General features: G+C 33.1%; 2 protein-coding genes across 11 annotated transcripts in view; both read left to right on the top strand.

The window, feature by feature from the left end:
- LOC127710176 (cytochrome P450 10-like) overlaps positions 1-25,571 on the top strand; it is a 270,280-nt gene that overhangs the window by 20,443 nt on the left and 224,266 nt on the right. Inside the window, exons 3-6 of one of the 6 annotated variants that reach the window (XR_007986022.1) lie at positions 2,691-2,810; positions 3,716-3,910; positions 4,556-4,675; positions 5,196-5,421. The exons of 4 other annotated variants lie outside the window; for them this stretch is intronic. The gene's annotated coding sequence lies outside the window, so the exon portion shown is untranslated. Of the gene's footprint in view, positions 1-2,690; positions 2,811-3,715; positions 3,911-4,555; positions 4,676-5,195; positions 5,422-25,571 lie in introns of those variants that run through there. One more of the 6 variants, XR_007986023.1, reaches the window with a different exon arrangement.
- LOC127710173 (cytochrome P450 10-like) overlaps positions 6,863-25,571 on the top strand; it is a 155,678-nt gene continuing 136,969 nt past the window's right edge. Inside the window, exons 1-10 of one of the 5 annotated variants that reach the window (XM_052215923.1) lie at positions 6,863-7,095; positions 10,853-11,063; positions 12,161-12,404; positions 12,793-12,971; positions 14,607-14,793; positions 15,898-16,081; positions 17,434-17,600; positions 19,838-19,919; positions 21,191-21,406; positions 24,306-25,187. In XM_052215923.1, the coding sequence (XP_052071883.1) occupies positions 7,054-7,095; positions 10,853-11,063; positions 12,161-12,404; positions 12,793-12,971; positions 14,607-14,793; positions 15,898-16,081; positions 17,434-17,600; positions 19,838-19,919; positions 21,191-21,406; positions 24,306-24,449 (1,656 nt within the window). In that variant the 5' untranslated portion in view covers positions 6,863-7,053 and the 3' untranslated portion in view covers positions 24,450-25,187. Of the gene's footprint in view, positions 7,096-10,852; positions 11,064-12,160; positions 12,405-12,792; positions 12,972-14,606; positions 14,794-15,897; positions 16,082-17,433; positions 17,601-19,837; positions 19,920-21,190; positions 21,407-24,305; positions 25,188-25,571 lie in introns of those variants that run through there. The other 4 variants (XM_052215927.1, XM_052215926.1, XM_052215928.1 and 1 more) reach the window with 4 other exon arrangements.

Below are 25,571 nucleotides of genomic sequence, written 5' to 3'. Positions count from 1 at the left end.
TTTTTAAATTTTGACTTGGATGGAGAGTTGTCTCATTGGCACTCATACCACATCTTCTTATATCTATTATATATCTAAAGTTATAGATTTTTTATCTATATATTACTTTAAGAACTTTAATTGTTCTCGTAATGTTTTTTTGTTTTTTATTTAATTAAAATTGAGAATGGAAATGGGGAATGTGTCAAAGAGACAACAACCCGACCATAGAGCAGACAACAGCCGAAGGCCACCAATGGGTCTTCAATGCAGCGAGAAACTCCCGCATCCGGAGGCGTCCTTCAGCTGGCATCTAAACAAATATGTATACTAGTTCAGTGATAATGGACGTCATACTAAACTCCAAATTATACACAAGAAACTAAAATTAAAAATGATACAAGACTAACAAAGGCCAGAGGCTCCTGACTTAGGACAGGCGCAAAAATGCGGCGGGGTTCACCATGTTTTTTGAGATCTCAACCCTCCCCCTATACCTCTAGCCAATGTAGAAAAAACAAACGTACAACAGTACGCACAGTAAAACTCAGTTTAAGAGAAGTCCGAGTCCGATGTCCGAATAGGAAACAAAAGAAAATAAACAAAATGACAATAATACATAAATAACAACAGACTACTAGCAGTTACTGACATGCCAGCTCCAGACCTCAATTAAACTGATTGAAAGATTATGTCTTCATCATATGAATATCAGGCACAATCCCTCCTGTTAGGGGTTTAGTATTATACCATCATAAAATATATGAGAGGAACATAACCCGTGTCATGCCAACAACTGGTTTTAGAATAAATATGTTTAATTCCGATGCAAAGACCCTATAAGTGAATCAATATTAAAGCCAAAATATGCAATCTTTAATGACCTGACAACAGTATCGTAACTATATCCCTTCTTATATCTGTTTAAAGGTTTTGTTAGCTTTTGAGGTGAATATATACTGACATTTTTGTGCTTTGTAAAGAATATTACCATGATAAAAGATTGGATGTGAAATACCCGAACGTATAAGATGTCTGCATATTGAGTTATATTTACGAATGATGTCCTTATACCGATGATAAAATTTAGTAAATGTTTTGACTAGTTTATGATATCGAAAACCCTGGTGTAATAATTTTTCAGTAATACATAAATTTCTCTCGCTAAAATCTAATACGTTGTTACATACACGAGCGAATCGTACAAGTTGAGATATATAAACACCATAAGATGGTGACAAGGGAACGTCACCATCTAAAAATGGATAATTAACGATAGGAAATGAAAAATCATCTCTTTTATCATAAATTTTTGTATTAAGCTTCCCGTTAATGATATAGATATCAAGATCGAGGAAAGGACAGTGGTCATTGTTAGTATTAGCTTTATTTAAAGTAAGTTCAACAGGATAAATTTCTTTAGTATACATACTGAAGTCGTCATTATTGAGAGCCAATATATCATCCAAATATCTAAAAGTATTGTAAAATTTTTGTATCAGATGTTGTTTCGATGGGTCTTTGCTGATTTTAGTCATAAATTGTAACTCATAACAATACAAAAACAGGTCCGCAATAAGTGGTGCACAGTTAGTCCCCATTGGAATTCCGATAACTTGACGATATACGGAATCTCCAAAGCGAACAAAAATGTTATCAAGTAAAAATTCAAGGGCAGATATAGTATCAAAGCATGTCCAATTGACATAGCTCTTTTGTTTGTTGCTAACTAAAAAATGACGTAAAAGAGTTTGAACATATGTATTCGCATTCCGACTTTTTAAATGCCCATTTAATTAGGTGTGTGAATTTTTTCTTAATAAGAATATGAGGCAAAGTGGTATATAGGGTAGAAAAATCAAAACTTTGAACAGATTCAAAATCACCAATATATGCATGCAATTTATCAAGTACTTCCAACGAGTTTTTGACACTCCAAAAGTAGTTAATTCATCTATTTTCAAAGGCCTTATTTGAACAATTTATTATCAAATTTTTGTTTGTACCAAGTGTACTAGTAAGTAGAATAGACAATTTAGTAGTGGAACAATGACTTGAAGACGAAATAAATCTATATTTGTAAGGTGATTTGTGTAGCTTCGGAAGCCAGTACATAGTTGGGACTTTCATTGTATTTGGTTCTGCTTGTAAAGAAGTAGCTAATAGTTTATGTTTGTTACAGATATCGTTTTCTGAAAATGAAGTCAGTTGGAATTGTTTGTATTGTATTGTGAAAATTATTGATGTTGTTATGGCCTATAATTGGAAATAAATTCTTCTTCTTCTTCGTCTTCTTCTTCTTCTTCTCCTATGCTCTGTAGTAACTTGTATTCAACCAAGAAATATAACATGTTTTATCAAACAGGGCCGGACCTCGGAATTTGGGTTTTGAAAGAAGCTGAAAGAATGAGTGAAAAATAGGCAATTGGTCTGGGGACGGCCATCTAGGTAGGGGACTAAGAGAGCGAAGCACAGGAAGCTCCTGAAACCACAGGATTTACATGTTCTTCCATTTATCTTTTCATTTTTTCTTTCTCTTTTTCTTGTACTTAATTGTCAGACATGCATTGGCAGTTGTAGGGGGCGCTTGTCATCTACAATCCTTTTTGAGTGAAGCGACAACGGCTATGTTGTAGAAAAAACCTACCCTGATAAAGTTGAATGGTGCTTCAGTTAATTGTATATGTTTTTTTCTATTTCTATACGTACAGGTATACTGGGGTCATCTGGTTTTACTGTAGTAACTCATAAAATACAGAACAGAGACGCTTGTCAACTTACAGTTGATTCTAAAGTTGTCTGGAGTTGCAATATAACAGCACTTCAAACAGGTAAGTCTACTTTGTGTTTTTGTAATTCTATTTGTATCCATCTGATGAGTTAAGCCATTTTCAACAATTTTTTATATTTTGTTCTTATGTTGTACTGTTACACCACTGTCCCAGGTTAGGGGAGGGTTGAGCGCTCACAAACATGTTTAACCCCGCCACATTCTTTGTGCCTGTCCCAAGTCAGGAGCATGTAGTTCAGTGGTTGTCGTTGATTCATGTTTGTCATATTTGTTTTTCGTAAACTGTTTTGTTATAAATTATGCCGTTAGTTTTCTCAATTGAATTGTTTCATATTTTCATGTCGGGGTCTTTTATAGCTGACCTTTCTCATTGCTGAAGGCCTTACGGTTGCCTATAATTGCTTACATCCACACCATTTGAACTTTGGTGGATAGTTGTCTCATTGGCAATCATACCACATCTGCTTATTTTATAAACATCAGAGAGAGAGAGAGAGAGAGAGAGAGAGAGAGAGAGAGAGAGAGAGAGAAAAATTTTGTTTTTCTGACGGCATAAATTTTTTGTCTTAAAAGGAAATTTTTTTGTAGTGCTCTTAATAATTTTTCTAGATTCATTTAGTGGCAATTTGTTCATGCATATTCAGAACGATTTATGGTAGGAAGAATAACTAAATACAATGTGTATACTTTAAAACTATCATTACAGAATTTGGAATTATTTTTAAATCAACGACCGGTGTATATATAAGAATTTTAAGTTACGACTTTATAGCTTAGAAGAAATGTCAAGCTTCTTTAAACTTTTATTTGTTGTATGCTATATTTTTTTCACTATATTATACTAAATGCACGTTAGGCACAACTAATCCATTTTAAAGGAACAGATTCATCTGATAAATTAGATGTACCATCATTTCTAATAGGTATATATTTTGTATATTTAAGGTGGAGGCGGAATAGAGGATCCATTGTGTCTCGAGGCTCTAAGTGCTGTAAAAAATTTAACATCAAATAAACCATAAAAATCATAGAAATATTTAGTAATGTCAAAGAATCCTGGAAAAGTTATCATACGGTATGGTCCATATGGGCCATGAGGAAGAGTTAAACACAGAACGGAACTACTGACTGGACTGATCAGTAAGTTTATCATAAGAAAAAAACCAAAATAGTTTTGTTAGTAACTAAAAGAGAGGTGAGAAGTCAAGATATGAGACAGACTTAACTGTATCTATTGTATCCTTTATATCAAGTTAGATCGGAAAGATGCGTTCAAAATAGTCACCAAATTTTGAATAATTTAGTGAGAGAATATCATCTTTATAGCGGAAATTAAAGTTAAAGGATACTGCTAACTTCTTTTCCTTCTTCCTAAGAAGTTCCTGTATGTTGCAGCGTTTTTCTCTTATCAAATTGTGTTCGCCTTGAGAGCTTTATACTTGATCTCCGTCAATTCAAGTATGCTTTAAGATTGGCATTTACTGATCCACCACTTATGATATCAAATGAAATTAAGGATTAAGAGAAAACAGACTCATCGGCTTGATGTCAGAATGATGTGTTGCTGATCGTTGTTATTTTTCTATAATTCACTTATATTATTTGATTTAGTTCAATGCATTTGTTACACTAGTTCAACACCCACTATATCAAAACATTCAAAACAAAATACAACATTAAACATGTGTTGAAGTATTAAACACCACGTCAATTCATTTTATATCTTACACACTCAAGATAAAAACATAAATACTTTGAAAGTATAAAAAGCTACATTTATTTCAGAACAACTGAAAGATTTAGGAATGGAGACCCAACTGTTTCAAGTTCAGGCGAAGGAGGCGCTCCAAATCGTGGTTAAAGGAAGAATAATATGGAAGGGCAATATAAAGTCTCTATCAGGAGGTACACACAATTAGTACAAAAGTACACGAAAATAACAGATTGATAACTTGAAACAAAAAAGTTAAAATCAGCATTTGAAAAAATCCATACCAGAAATGGGTCATTGATTCAAGTTAGAAAGGTGCAATACTTAATAAAATCGTTACACAGAAAATTGAAATTCTCAAATTGTGATTATTATTTTTTACTGTATTTTCAAGCGCAGTGTTATATGTATACTTTGTTAATCATATAATGAACTTTCAGCGCTATTTTTACACTTGGTATTTGACGGACTTATTAAATAAGCGAATACTACTGCTACATGACGTAGATTGTTACATGCAATATGACCAAAAGGAGATTGTGAGTAATAATAATGCAATGATGAGATGAAAAACCATATACAAATAATACTAAGGAATCCAGAGGTCAACTCACGACCTTTACCGATAGTGTCTAGCTCTAACTCGCCCTGTATATGTAAATGTATACATTTTATGGTTGAATAATTTTTTAAGTTCATATTTCTTTTTTCCAGACAGTTCCGGTCAAGCAAATGGTGATCATGTTTGTAGTTCCATTCTGGAAAGAGTTTCCTCTGCAATACAGTAAATTACATCCAGTTTTGTACATTTTGACAAATTCGACCGTATGAAAATATCATGCAAAATTTTTAAGGCATAATATTAGATTTTTAGTCGAAATCATATGTAAAGAATTGGACATGTTTTTTTATAAATAAACCATTTTTTATGTTGTTGTCAGTATGTGTTACTTTTTTTTTATTTATAAAAAGATTTACTGAGATAGCAAACGAATGACACAGCAACAACAGTAAAGACAACAGGACTAATGGCACTTCACTGCCTTTAGCAATACAATTTTTTTTGTCTTTGAAAGAAATTTCGGACCAATACTACAGTCGTAATTCTGGCACGAGAAAAGTCCCATGATAATTTTAGACTGGCAATAAAAGGTTAAATAAATATAAATTAGATCGTGCCAACTTAATAATGAAAACAAATGACTACTAGTGGACAGTATATGAAAGATCCGCGATACAAAACTCAAAGTTAAAGATGTTATTTCCATGCGGTGTATGTCTGTTTTGAATTTAGATGTTGTCGTTATGGTACAAAATGTATATGTTTTGCCTCCAACTAATGAAGTTAATATTCACCTTTTTTTATTTCATCGGTCATTTATAATTTTGCCTTTGTGTCGCTGGATACTAAATAGTTTTAGTTGAACTTCAAACTAACTACATGCATGCAACTTCATATTGAGTATGGTCGAACTCCTAGGTAGATGGCTATTGGGTTGCTGATATTATAAATCATAGAAATTTTATACTGATAGTGATACTATATATATACATTTGATGCAACTATATATGCTATTAAATGATTTAATAATAGAAACAAACCTTATACTCCCCTGTCACTTTTCAGCCAGAGTTCTTTCTTCTCTTTCAGTTGGTATTAAAAAAAAACACGATGTCCAACTTTTTTTTTCATGTTTTAAATAATAATTAATTTTTTTTGTCATTTTTTTTAAAACAAACTTTTTTCTCTTCAGTGATGAGTCAAATTATTTTTTTCCACATTTTCCAGAAATAAACTTTTTTCCAAACAAATCCATAGCCCCCCACCCACCCACCCCCCCCCCCCCCCCCCAGAATATCAAATGATTGCTGCCTTAGTGTATAGGTTGGTAAAACCTGTTTTTGAACCTCTTCGTCTCTTTGAACAAATTAGTTTACAATATATGTACATTGTAGAAAAATATGAAATTTATTTGTAGGAGCGTCAGAAACAGGACGAAAAGCGAGACTCGCCGAGTACTTCTCCTGTTTCTTAGCGAGAACAATTAGTTTGATATTTATCAACAATGTACACATATTGTGTGTATCAAGCAGTTAAACACTTTCACTTTAATTTACGTTTAGTTTTTAATTACAAATTATTAAATATTATTTGGTTTTTACAGAAATCGACATCATTAAACGTGGCTTCGAGTAGAGGCGCGGATCCTAAAATGAACTGTTATGTAAACAATAACACAACTGTTCTCTCAAGATATCAATCAGGATAACAGAAGACTTTATTTGTACAGGTTTATAATAGAATTTTACAAATAATAATAAATATTTGTGTATATTTAAAAAAAAAAACTTTTCCTTTGAAGTTTCTCGAAACCTGTATATAAGGCATGTTTATATATAAAATCAATTTATGTAGTGAGTGACGTACTGTGTTATCTTACTACTTATAATTCAGTGAATAATAAAAGGGTCAATAAATAGATCGAAAATACCTTTATCAAGAAGAAAAGTAAACACTTTATATTACGAAATATGTGCATTGGTACCGTAATGTCTGTTATGGAGTAAATAAATGATCACTGTGTTCATTAATCATCATAATAGCCATACTGTGGTAAGTACAAGTAATTAAGCATCGCGCGATCATCCACTTTGCATGGAAAATAGGGGGGGGGGGGGGGGGGGGTATTAAATAAAGAAGTGATTTGTTTACCATGTTCACGTTGGGAAGTGAAACATAAATGGGCTTTTTTTTAATTTTTGAAAATTACTATCTAATTCAAATTTTGTAGAAACTCAAATAATATACGTGCACATTACAACTGCACAAGTACATAAAATGTACCTACACAATATTAACCTTTTACATAGACACTAACTGTTTAGTGTATTTAAATATCAGCTGTATTTGTACGAGGCTAAGAAACAGGTGTAATGCGAGCTTCAGCGAGCTATTACTCCTGTTTCGAGCCGAGCTGATATTTAAAGACACTAAAGAGGGTGGCAAAGGGTTATTTTCGTGGATCGTGGTTTGCCATTTTTATTTTACGTGCAGCCGTGACAAAGGTTCGTTATTAACCGTGTTTCATGAAATCGGTAAAAAGATCAACGTGCAAGAAATTTTGAATTGTTCGTTCAACGTGAAATGGCAATTTTATTTCGCGTTCTTCCGTGCAGATACCCCCCCCCCCTTTACACCCCTCACTAAACAGTTATTGTCTTTATCCTGCAATTAATTTTATATATTGTTTTTGCTTTGAAAGACAGAAAAAACTCACATTTATTGCATTTATTTTCAATTTAAAATCCTTTGAGGCCCGCGTAGTAATATTAAAATCACACATTTAGCTGAAGACGGGTTCGCAGAAAAGACCCTCGAATGGTCAACAATAGTACATCGCTCAAAGTAAACAATTATTTATTATAACATACCAACTAATTTCAACAGTAAAAATAAATAACAAAATATTGTTCGATTTAAAACAAAAGTGTATGGTTAGTCTTACGCTTCAGGATTTTGAACTGAACTTGACATTCGCTCAACATGCTGAAATTGACATTGTTGCATGGTTGATTTTGTGTTACACATGTACACATTCAAGTTTTGAACTCGATGATTGGCGCCGTAGAAAATGGAGTTAATCCTGCTGTTCATGTTGTCTGTTAGCAGAAAATGGGTTTAATTCATATTGCTCTAAAGAAATGCTTGAAAACAAACAGGACGTAAATTAATCTATAGTTCGCATAAGGTCAAGCAATTATACGTCATGCATTGGAATGCGACTGCAATACAATTCTGAGGTCACGCAGGTTCATACAACACTCGTCAGCAATACACAAACGTAGTCCGGCAGTGGGCGGAGCTTTAAAGCGATATCTGTATAGGCATGATAGGATACAGATACAGCATAGCGATATCTGTTGGGTTGTATATGTATGATAAGACACCCAATTGCAGGATAAAAATGTTTATATCACCCCATCGTTGTCTATAGACATCAAACTCAAGTACTGTGTGTGTAACATTTAAAGAGTCACAGCTTGTATATTTACATACTTATTAAACACACTAAAATAATATCACCATATTCATCGAGGTGAAAATGTGAGAAGGTGGAGATCGTGTCCTGATATACATGTTATATTTGCCACTGATTTTTATTATCAATTTATCACCATATTCATCGAGGTGAAAAAGTGAAAAGGTGAAGATCGTGTCCTGATATGCATGTTATATTTGCCACTGATTTTTATTATCAATTTTTCACCATATTCATTGAGGTGAAAAAGATAAAAGGTGGCGATCTTGTCCTGGTATGCATTTTATCTTTGTCACTGAATGTATATGTAAATTTATCACCATATTCATCAAGGTGAAAAAGTGAAAAGGTGTAGATCATGTCCTGATATACATTTTATCTTTGCTACTGCACGTAAATGTAAGTTTATCACCATATTCATCGAGGTGAAAAAGTAAAAAGGTGTAGATCTTGTCCTGATATGCATTTTATCTTTGCCACTGAATGTATATGTAAATTTATCACCATATTCATCAAGGTGAAAAGTGAAAAGGTGTACATTTTGTCCTGATATGCATGTTATATTTGCCACTGAACGTTAATATCAATTTATTACCATGTTCATCGAGGTGAAAAAGTGAAAAGGTGGAGATCTTGTCTTGATATGCATTTTATATTTGCCACTGAGCGTTAATATCAATTGATCACCATATTTATCGAAGTGTAAAGGTGAAAAGGTGGAGGTCTTGTCCTGATATGCATTTTATATTTGCCACTGAACGTTAAACTAAATTTTTCGCCATATCCGTCGAGGTGAAAAAGTGAGAGGGTGGAGATCTTCTCCTGATATGCATGTTATATTTGCCACTGAACGTTAGAATACATTTATCACCATATTTATCGAGGTGAAAATGTCATCAGGTGGAGATCTTGTTCTGATATGCATGTTATATTTGCCACTGGACGTTAAAATAAATTCTTCGCCATATTCATCGAGGTGAAAAAGTGAGAGGGTCAATTTATCACCATATTCATCGAGGTGTAAAGGTGAAAAGGTAGAGATCCTGTCCTAATATGCATTTGATATTTCCCATGAATGTTAAATTTAATTCTTCGCCATATTCATCGAGGTGAAAAGTGAGAGGGTGGAGATCTTCTCCCGATATGCATGTTATATTTACCACTGAGTGTTAATATCAATTTATCACCATATTCATCGAGGTGAAAAAGTGAAAAGGTGGAGATTGTGTCATGATATACATTTTATATTTGCCACTGATTGTTATATCAATCTATCACCATATTCATCGAGGTGAAAAAGTGAAAAGGTGGAGATCTTGTCCTGATATGCATTTTATATTTGCCACTGAACGTTAAATTAGATTCTTTGCCATATCCGTCGAAGTGAAAAAGTGAAAGTGTGGAGATCTTGTCCTGATATGCATGTTATATTTGCCACTGAATGTTAAAATAAATTGATCACCATATTCATCGAGGTGAAAATTATTGAAGGTGGAGATCTTGTCCTGATATGCATGTTATATTTGCCACTGAACGTTAATATCAATTTATTACCATGTTCATCGAGGTGAAAAAGTGAAAAGGTGGAGATCTTGTCCTGATATGCATTTTATATTTGCCACTGAGCGTTAATATCAATTGATCACCATATTTATCGAAGTGTAAAGGTGAAAAGGTGGAAATCTTGTCCTGATATGCATTTTATATTTGCCACTGAACGTTAAATTAAATTTTTCGCCATATCCGTCGAGGTGAAAAAGTGAGAGGGTGGAGATCTTCTCCTGATATGCATGTTATATTTGCCACTGAACGTTAGTATTAATTCATCACCATATTCATCGAGGTAAAAAAGTGAAAAAGTGAGTTGGTGGAGATCTTTAGAAACAATTTATCCTGTCTATGTGTTCATGTTCCTGTTTCAAGTGAAGAACCTGGTCATTGGTTGTCTTTTGTTTTGATCTTGAGAGTTGCCTTACGTAGTTTGTTGGACTCATTTGCAATTTCTAAGATTAGAAGCTTTATAGACAATATCATAGCCATACAGAAGAAAAAATTACAAAATTAAAGACAAGTAACATTCTCCAAAACCCTACAAAGGAAACAAAGAAAAAGATTGAGCAACTAACAATCCACCAAATAACCGGGGTGAACTCAGTTCCTGCCTCAATATTAATACCCGTCGTGTTAGTTACTGGTGTAAATTAAATTACGGAGATTAGTCGCATTGGACTGTGTCTCAATCAAAGCAAAAAAGGAACATTAAACATTAAGGAAACACGTTTCACCAGATGTTATATATTTCATCAATTATCTATACTTTTTTTTTTACAGAAAATGCCTATTTTACACAAGTGCAGACCATTACATTTGATAAACCGCCAGGCATGCGCGAAGTTGTTCTCATGTTGTACACGTCGAACGTCTGCAACAACAACAGCAAATAATGGAACAAAACCAACACATTCTGTTAAACCATTCAGTGAGATGCCAGAGGCACTATCAGGACCACGTTTCATATCAATGTTTTATTTTATATATTTGTGTGAGTATAAATACTTATTCCATATTGATAGAACTTTAGTAGGTTTTTCTATATGAATGGGATTTTGAATAAATAAGCATATTCACCTGCGGAAAAAGTATATTCACCGCGCAAAACGTCGCGTGCTTTTACGTGTATAATAACGATACAATGTTTGACGTTTAGTTGGTTTTGGTAAATAACTGTTATTTTAAACATATTTTTCTCTCTCGGAACATGAAATAAAACAATTTCTGTCTTTTGTTTCGGTAAATATGTGGTTTAATTGACTTTTGAAAAACTGATATTCACTTCGGCCGTTGGCCTCAGTGAATATCAGTTTTTCAAAAGTCAATAAAACCACATATTTACCTCATCAAAAGACAGTAATTGTATAATATAAATATACTCAAACGAAAAAGAAACGCACCACCTCTATTAATTTCTTTGAAGTACATTATTTGTATTACCTATAACTTCTAAAAAACTAACAGCAATAAGTCACTGTTATTTGACACGTTATTTCTGGAGTCAATTTACATATTTATTCTTTCGTCGCTAAAAGGAAAATGGGTCAGTAAACCGCGGATTTGCGTTATTTGTGTTGCTAAGTACAATTTAATTTTATTATATAGTCATAATTATTTAAATTATTCGAAATATTTTAAGAACATTTTCAAGGAGAACAAAGTTATTTTATGTTGTCTTATTGGGAAAGAGGTAAGGCCAATTTCCCCTGTATTTATTTCACAAAAGGGTAATTTTCAAAAGGTCATTTTAATCTTTAAATTAGTTAAATTCGTTGTACCAATACTCTGTATATGTACGTTAAGGTTCTAACAATATTATGGGCTATTTTATTCAGATCGCCAATTCATGAAAACCTTAAATTTGGCTCTAGCTCTTTCACAAAATGTGTTATAAAAATGAAAAATCTATAAACATGCACTAAGTTTGTTTGGAAACGTATGCATATGGTAAACAAGAAAACACAGGGAATTATGTACATTCACATACTAATTGAAGTACAAAAACTAGTTAAAATTCCAAAAGTTAAAAAAGTGTAAGTTTTTTTCCTAAATTTTAATTTTGCCATTTGGTCTTTTTCCATTATCAAGATATCACAAAAAAGAGCCCAGTACTGACGTCATACTACACGATGATGAAACAGAAGCACGGTGACATATGGAAACAAAACATCAACATCGGAAAGGGAGACAACAACTATATTGTTATGGTCGGTCATCCAGACTACGCTAAAACTGTATTCCAAGCACCAGAGACAGAACACAGGAGATTTAAACTACAATTAATAGACGTTTTTACAAAGAAAAACAACTTCCCAAAATCAATGGCGTTGCTGTACGTAATTTTAAACATTATCACAGTTAATTTCTTGATTTATATATTTTACTTACGTAAATAGAATGCACGCCGAGTAATTTTCAAATTTCAAATCAGTGTAAAACAAACATAGGGAATCACCAAAAAGTCTTTGAGGAGCGTGGCAAGGTCAGTCAACAGTGTACGCATTCCAGGCTGATATGCATTCATCACCCTTTTATATATGAAACACATATAGAATTGTTAACCTAAAACGTACTCACGGCATTATAATGTCTCTCTTAGACTAGACTTGATCTAATTACACATTACTTAATCAAAATTGAAACAAACTGGTTTTTTTTAATTGATTATTCCCTTCTGAAACAAAATATTTTTTCCCATATATTTTTATTGTCATTGACAGGGACGGAAAAGAATGGGAAGAGCGTAGAAAGCCGACACAAGAAAAGATGTTGCGTCCTGCTGTTGTGGCGAATTACGTACCTCTAATTGAAAAAGTAACCAACGATTTCATTGAGAAACTAGAAAGGAAGGAAAAAACTGAAGATTTGTTTACAGATTTGCTCAACTATGCGACGGAAAGTTTGTATGATTTTAAAGATAACTATATTTTGGTATTATTCTTTGACACGCGTATAGAAGACGGATGTGGCCAGTTTCGAGATTTCTCAAAATAACATTCCAACTCAAAATGCTAAATCGTGAAAACGCAAAAATGCGAAGACGAAATCACGAAAAATCGCAAAAAACGCGAAATCATTTCATTTCGCGATTTTGCGTATTCGCTTTTGCGATTTCTCGTTTTTGCTCTCGTATTTTAGACTTTTTTCGCGTTATCGGTTTTTTTTCCTTTAAATATACAACGCTGAATCGCGAAAAAGCGAAAATTGACGCATCTGGCTTCCGCATACATGATTAAAACCATCTAACATAGTCACTCACATCACACACAGTTCCACCATTTTCTACATAAGGAAATGCCTGTACCAAGTCAAGAAAATGACAGTTGTTTTCCATTCGTTTGATGTGTTTCAGCTTTTGATTTTGCCATTTGATAAGGAACCTTCCGATTAGAATTTTCCTTGGAGTTCGTATTTTTGTTATTTTACTTTTTTCATGTTAAATTAGTACACAACAGAATATTCACAAAGGTTTACTTTTGAGTCTTTGGAACCATGAAAGAATATTGTTCCCTCTGAACAGTTGATTTCAACTTTTACAAAGCAAAAGCAATCTTTATATATATTGATATATTTTATAATTTGACACTTTTACTGACTGTATTCGGTCTTATTCCATAGTCGATCGTTAATCCTAAACAACTAAACTCCAATAACACCCTGATGTTGTGGCGCACTACGTCCCTCTTATTGAAATAGTGACTAACGATTTTACTGAGAAACTAGTAAGAAGACACAAACGTCATCAAATCAGACTAATCTAAAATAAACAAGTACTCTTCTTAAATATGTTTTGCAAATTTATTCGGAATTAAAGAGTTGGCGATTCTTCCTTTTATATAGCTTTACATGGAATGTGGAAGGTCTTCTTGGTAGAATAGGATTCGCCACTTGCATGCATTTGTAATAAGGGAACGACCATTTAACTTCAAGAAAGGGGGGTTATGGTTTTTTCCTAAAAAAAATATTCTAATTTGATTAAAAAAAATATTTTGGCCAAACAGTTGATTTAAAAAAAAATATTCTGAATCCAAATTATCTCTTTACCTTATAGTGTTAAATTTTGAAAGAAAAAATTTAATTGAGAGCGTCGAAAAACTAAAAAAAAAAAGTTCGGGCATGGCGCGAAAAAAATGTTCTGGCTCAGACAAAAAACCATAACCCCCCGCTCCCCCCTTTGAAGTTAAATGGTTGCTCCCTCATCATTAATAATATAATAGCATTACTTAATATAAACAGATCTTCGAAATAGAAAACATATAAACATTTTGAGTCGTATGAAAGTAAAACTTTAAACACAAAACTATTTAATAATGATATGAAACCAGTACGATCCCACGTGGAATCAACTGTACATTATATAGGTGAAATTTGCATCATGATGATGTCGATTTCAAAGTAATCTAGCACGTGACATATTTATTACTGATTTTTTCAAAATGAGGGACAAAACTAATATCGCCAAAAAATCTAAAGATTCAAACAAAGTCCGGTAGTCGAAAATACATGTAATTTATACTATTTTTTCTGTTTTAAGGTGTTGGAATGTTATGTTTTAATAAAAGACTTGGCTGTCTGGAAAATGATAACAATCCTGTGGCTGTCCATGTCAGAAAAATATTTGAGATGCTTGGAACCTCAGTTATGACACCACGAAAGAGTCATATGTCCCCTGATTCAAGATTCTTCAAGGAATATGAGAAACACACATTTGAATTTGTAAAGTACGTATTTTTTTTTCTTATTCGACAAGTGGTAACTGAGCGAGACTGTCACGATTTGGACTTTGCACAAACTTTTTAATGATGATATCAATTGTATGTATGCATAAATCAATTGATGTTATGCAATACTTTTGTTTGAAAACGACCTTTTTCGCACTTCCTTCTTTTTACAATCTGCTCTTTCTACTGGACATGTTTCAAATAGGTCAAGGAACAAAAAATGCATGGGCCTTGCTACAGTGTTCTGTAAAAGTTTGCATTCAAATTTGAACCCTCATTGAAATTAAAAAAATGCTTTTAGCTTGTTTATTTTCTGAAATATTATTGTAAAGAATTGCTTTATATAGATTTGATTATTTTGTTTATAATGAGATATTTTTAAGAACGTTTTTACAAATGTAGGTGCTTTCTTTACTATTAAATGTACGTGTATTTTGTAGGAATTCAGTAAACAATCTTCTAGATTTTTTTTTATATTAAATAGATTTTTTTTCGATTTTCAGTTTCAGTGTAACATACAGAAGCTGATATGACATTACCCATTTACTGTTACATAACCTTAAGGATTTTCGCTACTCTGTTTCAAAATAACAAACTTTTAATAAGACTGTTATAAAATTATAGTAAATAAATAATTTAAAAGGAACTAAAAATGCAGGTAAAAATGAAGGGTCCGTGTGCTTGTTTTCAAGATATAAGCCATTGCAAATTTGGCGGGAAATGATTCTCTCTAGATTTTTCAAACTTTTAACGTTGACCGCTTTTCTCTTTCAAAAACTATGAAAAAAATAACAAGGATTATATAAGATTCTCAAATATGGCTTTTTAAACTAAATGTAATAAAAGTATTGAAAGAAAAGTAGGGGTTAGTGGACAATTTTTTTTTAATGGCAAAACAAGGATAAAACCAGAGGATTCCGAAAATTTGGCAAAATTTATAAAACAGGAGGAGAGAACATCCTTAAAATTTATTTTGCATGTTTCTCGCCGGATTCGGTGCTTTTACTCTGTTTTTTGTGAATAAATAACACTGTTTTTTGAATATTATATGATAGAAAAAAAGTCACTTTAACGAGATCAGACATTGCTTAAATTTACTTGCAGAATTGCAAAGGAAATACTCGATTCACAGAAAATATTTCTTTCTAAAATGAAAGATGAAGAAAAACTAGAAAAGTATCTTGAAGAGGAGCCAAACTTCATGTACTCTCTTTTATCTGACCCAAGAGTAACAGAGGAGTCAGCAACAAGCATGGTTACCTCTCTCTTTGGTGCTGGAATTGAAACGGTGAGCATATTCTTGTATTTTTGTTATAGAATCAATGCGTTAACCAGTGAGACCTGTTACGATCAGACACGGGAACATGGTAGGCTGTCACACCACTGTCCCAAGTAAGGGGATGGTTGGGAACCCGCAAATTTAAACATGTTTAACCCCGCCACATTCTGTGTGCGTGTCCCAAGTCATGAGTCTATAATTCAGTGGTTGTCGGATGCTGCTGTATATCGGTTGCTGTTTTTCGTTTATCATTTTGTACATAAATCAGGCCCACAATTTTCTCGTTTGAATATATTTACACTTGTCATGGGGGAAACTTTTTATTATAGCTTTTTCTGCTGTATTAGTTTTTCTCATCGTCAAAGGCCATACGGAGACGACATGCACCAGTGGCGTATCCAGAAATTTTCATAAGAGGGGGCCCACCGACTGCCTAAGAGGGGGCCCACTCCAGTCATGCTTCAGTGATTCCCTTAATAATCAACCAAATGTTTCTCATAAAAGAGGGGCGGGCGTCGGGCCCCCTGGAAAACCCCTTAATCCGCCTCTGTGCATATGAAGTTGCTAACGGCAACGTCATTTGGTCTATGATACAAAGTTGTATCACTGTCAATCATACCACATCATCTTATTTGCATATCAAATATAAATGGACTGATATTTCATTGTTGAAAGTCCAATATACAATGACTATAAAAAAATTTATACATATAATATAACATTGAAAGAAATTTACCAAAGAAATAAAATGAAATCAGAAGAAATATATGTGTCTTGTCTCTAGTCTTTTGTGATTTCAGCAATGTAAATTTGAAAGGAAAGAGAGCCCACTGGAAGGCTTTATTTGTAACCTAATCATTTATTTTTCGTTTTGCCAATGACTTATAAGATTTTTGACGAAGATATTTTACCATAAGACGATGTTTCGCCTAACATGACCTTCATTCGAACTTGAACTTTGAGCATAGAATCAAATTTTGGCCCAAACATTTGACTGTTTTATTCTTTGACATAATTATACCATTAATATTTAGAACATGGGTGCCAGCTCTCAAGATGACATATTGTTCACTATTGAAGATGACATTTGTCCTTGAAATGTGGTTTTTAGGAATCATTATATTAAACATCAATTATTTGATCTTAATTGATATTCCAGGTAATTGGTAAGTTCAGAATCTAAAAAAAAATAATTAAAAAATCGCAGCATTGGTTTATTTTCCGTTGTTAGGAATTTGTTAATCAATCATAACGTTCTGGTGTATGCGTTTGAAATTTTTACCCAGGATTCATTTGATTCAGTCTGAAACGGTGAATTTACTAAATAAATATGATTTATTTATTCATTTCTTTATTAAAAGTCCGCCAATACCCTGACGTTTGTACTAACTGATCTAAGCTTGTACCCCGATAAACAGAAAAAGCTGTATGAAGAAATACAAAGAATTGTTGGTGAAAGTACAAATCTAACGAAAGAACATCTCGCACGGATGTCTTACTTGAAGGCATGTGTCAAGGAAAGTCTGAGGTATGTGCTGTCTGAAATATCGGTTGTTTGACAATTAAGGAACAGCCTCTTTAATGATACAAAATAAAAACCAGATAGGGGATATGACAAAGCAACCACAATACAAACATACTATACATGTATATGTATATTTGAAATACTGTAGATTCATTTATTTTCGTGGGTATCAATTTTCGTGGATTGAGGAAAACTTGCATTTTCGTGGATATTTGATTTCGTGGTTTGCCAACCTCTGCATGCAAAGCCTATTATAAATTTGTAATTTGTTGAACATTTATATTCGTGGTTCGCCTGTACCCACGAAACCCACGAAAATTGGTATCCAACGAATAATAATGAATCCACAGTAGAAAGATACTGGTCACGTGGATACTTTATAATTTCTAGGTTTAACTCTTAAGATACATTGATGTATGAGCTCTGCATCAATGGAGTTTCGTTTTGAAAGGGAAATATATGTGCAAGAAGAAACATTTAACAGCAAAATAAAATTGATAAATTTAATCATTTGAACGAATATTTTTAAAACAAACGACATATCTGCTGTTTTGACTTTTGGTATTTGTTTAAAGAATCCAGTTTCTCCATTACAACGAAATTGCTTTCTGTGGAAATACCCGTTTCTCTTAGAAACACAGTTTCATCAGCAATTTGATTAAAGTTCACATCCAGTGTCTAAGCTTTGACTACATGGCTCTGACAAAATTCCGTTTGACCTTTTGTTCTGTTAAATATTAAATCAGCCATTGAAATCGAAGTCTTCAAATTTTTAAAATGTGTATGAATCCAACAAACCTGGGAATACCGAAAGGTCTTTACAACAGAAAGTTTAAAAACAACGATGTGGTTTTAGATCTTTGTAAGCAAAGTTTTGACAAATGATCTGTATTTTAATCAATTTGTATTAACACCCAACGTTTGGCGGGATCCATATTTTGTCTTCAGTTGCTTGCCCACTATGTTCATCAGTTACCCACATTATTTGCCAACTATGTCCAATAGTTGCCCACATTACTTGTCATGTATGTTCATTAGTTGTCACATTGCTTTTCATGTATGTTCATTAGTTGTCACATTGCTTGTCATGTATGTTCATTAGTTGTCACATTGCTTGTCATGTATGTTCATTAATTATCACATTACTTGTCATGTATGTTCATTAGTTATCACATTGCTTGTCATGTATGTTCATTAGTTGTCACATTGTTTGCCATGTATGTTCATTAGTTATCACATTGCTTGTCATGTATGTTCATTAGTTGTCACATTGTTTGCCATGTATGTTCATTAGTTGTCACATTGTTTGTCATGTATGTTCATTAGATGTCACATTGTTTGCCATGTATGTTCATTAGTTGTCACATTGCTTGTCATGTATGTTCATTAGTTGTCACATTGCTTGTCATGTATGTTCATTAGTTGTCACATTGTTTGCTATGTATGTTCAGTAGTTGTCACATTGCTTGTCATGTATGTTGTCACATTGCTTGTCATGTATGTTGTCACATTGCTTGTCATGTATGTTGTCACATTGCTTGTCATGTATGTTCTTTAGTTGTCACATTGCTTGTCATGTATGTTCATTAGTTATCACATTGCTTGCCATGTATGTTCATTAGTTGTCACATTGCTTGCCATATATATTCATTAGTTGTCACATTGCTTGCCATGTATATTCATTAGTTGTCACATTGCTTGCCATGTATGTTCATTAGTTGTCACATTGCTTGTCATGTATGTTCATTAGTTGTCACATTGCTTGCCATGTATGTTCATTAGTTGTCACATTGCTTGCCATGTATGTTCATTAGTTGTCACATTGCTTGCCATGTATGTTCATTAGTTGTCACATTGCTTGCCATGTTTATTCATTAGTTGTCACATTGCTTGTCATGTATGTTCATGTGTGACTCTATATACATTTGATATGTAGGTAATTAGTAAAAATACATAATTATAAAGGGGCCTTAATTTGATTTTATAAAGTATTGGATTAGTTGCCCCGTTGCCTGTCATTTATATTCAGTAATTGCCACATCATTTGCCGTTACTCTTTATTAGTTGCCCCATTGTTTGCACTTTAATTGCCTGCCATTACTGTTTATTATTTCCCCCATTGATTGCACTTTTATTGCTTGTCATTTATGTTCATAAGTTCCTACATTCTTTGCCGCTACTGTCCTTTAACTTCCACACTATTTGGCATTAATGTTCATAAATTTGCTCATTGTTTACAGGAGAACATTTCCCTTATCTAGTGGTACTGGAAGATATTTAGAGACAGATCTTGAAGTTGGAGGATATCAAATTCCAAAAGATGTGAGTCAAAATGGCCATCTTTAAAATTAAGAGTCCAAGTACTTTAGAATAATTCTAAATACGACTTTATTTATAGTCAGGGTTAGGTTACGAAGTCAATGTCAATAGTATCGTGCCAGCGTCGTGTTTATATTGTAAACCTAGTCTAAACCCTTGTGTTGATATGGTTTACTGTACATGGTCGACATCTCGATGTATATTGTATTCAAAGTCTAAACCATTGCGTTTACATCGCTAACACGGCGAAATTTCCATTTCACAATATTGGGTCAACTTCGTGCTAAAATTGTGATCCGAGTCTCGCATATATAATAGGGACAGAACTATAAGAAATATATAAATATTCAATGATAAGAATCCTAAATTACAATCTTTTCACTGTATATTGTCTAAACTGTACATCTCATTTATAAGATCCAATACGAAGGAAATATTATTTTGTATTAAAGTCACATGAAACGAATTTCTTGTTATTATAATGTTAAAGAAATTATTTTACCAGTGCATGCGTAAATACCAGTGAACTTAGTGTTCATGCACACCTTGTTTTACATTATAACGAATCCATAACGTATAATAGACAGAAAACATTCTGCGATTGACTACTAACGAATATTGGGGTTTTGTTGCCGAAGTTTACCGATCGTGACATCACATGTCAATAATAAGTCAACACAGTCATGGAGCACGTGAAAAATAAATGATATAATAGAGCTATGTTTATTTTATTTCCATTAATTCCCATGCATTTCAATTTGACAACTAAACTTTGCCATAAAAGATGTTAAATGATTTGGTGTATTTTTTAGAATCAGTAACATGATATATCTTGCATGTTTGATTACTTTTTCTTTCATCACGGGTTTTTCTTTGCACTTACGATATGCGACTGTCGATTCCGAAGTTCTATTGAGAGTTCTCCTGGTTGAGGTCACTGAAGTATCATATGACTTTAAAATACTATGCAATGAAGAAAATATGATGAGCTAACAACTATTAATTTTCCGATTAAATACGATGAAGTACAATGTAAACATGATAAATTATATAAACACGATATCTTTAGTTTATTGTAGATATGGGGATGTCCATATTGTCGACGATTTAAATAGCATTGTCTACATCCGGACTTTGATGAAGTCGACGATGTTAAACCGATGTGGACATATGATCGTTTATTCAATGATGACAACGCAGTGTCGAAAATATTGTATGTTATTTATTTTGTTAGTTTTTTTCTGAATTAAGAATTCTTTCATTACTTATTTTAGACCTTAGTTGTTGTTAACAGTGCACTGATGTGCATTGACGAAAGATTTTTTCCACGACCAACAGAGTATCTTCCAGAAAGATGGCTTAGAGACACAGAAGGGGAGTTAACCATCAGTCGAAATTTTCCATTTGCATATAATCCTTTCGGTTATGGACCAAGAAGCTGTCTAGGACAACGATTTGCAGAAAACGAAATATTTATAGCAGTTACTAAGGTATTTTACGACTTCCTTTATAGTTTCTTAGCTGACAGAGATTTAAATTGGTGCAGAAGTTGCCGTTTAAAGATATAAGTCTAAAATAGAAAGGGCCTTTGCTTGCTTATTTAATGCAAAATACTATTTTTAAAGTACACCGCTAAAAAGTAGAAAAACAAAAATACCGAATTCCGAGGAAAATCAAAAGCGGAAAGTCCCTAATAAAATGGTAAAATCAAAAGCTCAAACACATCAAACGAATGGACAACAACTGTCATATTCTTGACTTGGTACAGGCATTTTCTTATGTAGAAAATGGTGGATTAAACCTGGTTTTATAGCTAGCTAAACCTCACACTTGTATGACAGTCGCATAAAATTCCATTATATTGATCATAATTATAGTCATTTGAAGCAGAATAACAAGTTGAAACCAGTCTAAATTAAATACCTCTAAAAGCCTCGTTTGAGTGAATGTTGTTCACAGTTTGAATTTTATGATGTGAAGTACATTGTGAACCAATTTTGATCTGAAACGGTAATTGTAATCTGAACAGCTCTTAAAAGTCTGAACAATAAATTATTATGTCATTTTCAGTCATTCGGTCAGTTTTCAGACTTATCTACTGCGATTAATTCAGTACTATCGCTACTGTTCAGACATTTCGCTTGCAATCATTCAAGATCTGTTGAGTTTATGTTCAGACTGTTCAGTAGCTGTTACATTATGTATTTATCTTTAAAACATGTACACTGTACTCTCTCATCATACTGATTTGTCTGAAAAGTTACTAAGCAGTACTGACTTGACTGCAACCGAGTTGTCTGAACACTGCTGAATAAACCGAATTGGATAAAATTACACGAAAGACTGAACAAGACTGAATAATTTTTTTCTTCAAATTTTTCATATGATGTTTAAAACAAAAAGAACGTTTTAGACTAAAATTTATTTGCTTGTGGTATTTTGTGATGCGAACCATCACTTACAAGAAATAAAAAGAGAGAGAAGTAATTTAATCAAGAGCGCAGATAGAAGACATTAATCTTATAAAGAAAAACAACACCATGGCCAATAATAATTAACAACCAATACTCTACAAAATGCTACAAGGAAAACTAATGATTGGACAGCCCTAATCCACCATAAAAAAAGAGGGTGAGCTCAGGTACACCGGAAGTTCCAGCACCACTTATTGTTTTTAGCATGAATCATAATCAAAATTACACGTACATGTATCTGGTATCATATAAATTAGCTTTTTGAACCGTTTATTCTGTATTCCTTTACCCACAATGCCTGTTTCTTTTCTTTTTTACGTTTTATTCAGTGAGCTATTGTAACCAACTGGGCAATATTCTTATTCTGTGAACCTATGTATCCAATGGGTTAACATTCTTATTCCGTGAACTAATGCAACAAACAGGGCAATATTCTTCTGTGAATAAATTTAACCAATGGGGCAATATTCTTATTCCGTGAGCTATTGTAACCGACGGGGCAATATACATTCTTATTCCGTGAACTATTGTAACCAACTGGGCAATATTCGTATTCCGTGAACTAATTAATGTAACCAAAAGGGAAATATTCTTATTCAATGAACTAATGTAACCAGCGAGGGCAATATTCCTAAATATAAGATTTAATGTATTATATTTTTTTTAAATGACAATCTAATCAGTTACTGAATATTTTTCAAAACTTAAGTCTTCAAATAAAAATGCCAATGAAAATAATCTCTGATAGAGGATTATTCTCATAGCATGTTCATCATACAATAATTACATAATAGTTATTGAAAAACCGGTCATTATCGTGATATATGAACTGCCCAAAGGACAGTGGTATTGACTAAGACAGCGATGATGACTGAGCCTACGGGCAGTCCATGTATCACGATAATGACATGTTCTTCAATAACTATTATGTTTATTTCATTGAGGAACCATGTTTTTAAAAATTGTCATAAATTCAAATTGATCAAAACAAACTCGAGTTATTGTACGATTTCTATAGGAAAGAGTGAAGACCAGTCATAGTGATAACTATAAGTCACTACCATTCATTTAAATAAAATTTTCAGTATATGAAAACAAAATAAAGTGTTCTATAATTTTATAATTTTATAATTAACAAAAACATATGGTAAACAATTCAACAACTTCAATATAAAATTAAAATCAGGAAAATGTTTTATTAAAGGGACATTTCTCTAAACAGAGAAACCACACCCCATCGGTCATTAACATGTAAAAGTCTGTTAAAGACCGATAGAAATTATTACTGAAGAATAAAGAATGTCATGTGGCCCCTTGTTATCCAATAAGAGAAGCTAATTCTTAACCGATATGAAATAACGTTGTTTATCAAATACTTGGCATTAATATGACAGTTGTTGCATACATGTATGTGTAACGAGCGGAAAGAAAACCAGCCATAAATTCAGCCTGGGTCGAGCTGATACAGGGTTATCAGTATGGGTCGGGCTTTTATAGAGTTCTCAGGCTGGCTGCGTCCGTACATCGGTAGCATAGGATAAAAAGATTTAGACATGTCCTTTTCCATTTCGGCCCGGATATCACCTCTTGAACTCGTTTCGGGCTGAAATGGGGGTTTTGGGATGATATCCGGTCCAACATGTAAAAGGCCATGTATTTATCTGTATTCATCACATACGTCTTTGCATTAATAGGATAGGTTTTGCATATGTCTATCGAGCGGAAGTAAACTAGCCAAACATTCACACCGTGGCTGAAAAACCATATCAGCACTATGTGACATCACAGGACCGGGCTGATATGGTACATCGGTAGTATATGGTAAAAAGAAAATACCTGCCTTTTTTCATACCGGCACGAGTAAGGAAAAGACAATGTATTAATCTGTAGATATTATGATTTAAATTTTTTGCAGATTATACAGAATTTTCAAATATCATTGCCTGCAGGAGTTACAGAAGTCAAATCTCACTACACACTATTTCGGACGCCATCAGAGAAAGTTACGCTTTACTTCAAGAAAAGAGGAATCAATACTACAACAGTGGAAACAAGTTGATTTTTTTTTTACAAGAACATAAACAGTTCATATATATGAGACAATCAATTGAACTTCTTATTGCTGATTTTTGTTGATTTTGGATGTAACACGTCTTCTGATTAGCTGAAAGTTTTTGTCTATCAGGTCATAGACAAAATTTTGTCATGTGACCGTGACGTCGTCAACGTTTTTCATTATTTACCCCTTAAAAATGGAATTTAGAATTAAATCATCAGGAATGATAGTGTAATATTTTTCTGTCTATTCGAAATAACCTAAAAATGTGGTGCTTACTTTTAAATAATCAGCTACGCGGGTTATTCAGTGGGCAACACGTTTGTGATGTAAATATTATTTCCTCATAGACAGAACAAATATAACAGTCATTCCTTAATTAATTCGTGTGAAGGTTAATATTACAATGTGATTTATTTCGTCAATTAAGAAAATATTCAACTTTTGCCATCTATATTTAAGAATTGAATGCTTCTTTTTTATAATTTAATTGGGATGTAAAAGCGTTGACCGAAGCGCTTCATTCTAAAAATGTACGCACGATCAACGCTTTTACAACCCTATAAAATCATAAAAAGAAGCATTCAATTCTTATAATTACATTATTATGCTACGACCATGATATGTAAGAGTTTTATCATGCTTTTCCTTTGTTTTGTATGCGTTGTTTTAACATTGTCACGGATAGCAAGTGCAGTCATAGCTGTTGTATTTTATACGGAAATAAAATTTGATCTTGGAGTGCCTCGCGGTTGTTGTCGACCAATCAAATTTACGGATTCTAATGAAACATACATGTAATGTAATTATGAAGCTTTACAAATTTAGGTCGGAATGAATGCTGAAATTGACATTATCTGCTTTGAGCAGCTGTTTGAATCCATTCTTGAACAAAAACATTATTTGATGGCTTGTAAAACGTCCAGTGGCAAATATCTTATGCATTTTCAGGATGAGAGCAAATTAACAGTTGATACAATAAGTTGATTCTGCAACATGGTTCGACCAGGATAAAGTTGGAACTAGAGTTGTCATGCAATATTTAATAAATTGATAGTGTCGGAAATTACAAAGGCTTTTAACCGCAGGTAGCTTAGCACTCTCCCTACATTGAGCATCAGATTT

This window comes from Mytilus californianus, unplaced genomic scaffold (assembly GCF_021869535.1).
Source record: "Mytilus californianus isolate M0D057914Y unplaced genomic scaffold, xbMytCali1.0.p SCAF_7, whole genome shotgun sequence".
NCBI lineage: Eukaryota > Metazoa > Mollusca > Bivalvia > Mytilida > Mytilidae > Mytilus > Mytilus californianus.
The sequence above is the reverse complement of the archived record's forward strand: the minus strand, read 5'-3'. Positions and strand labels throughout refer to the sequence as shown.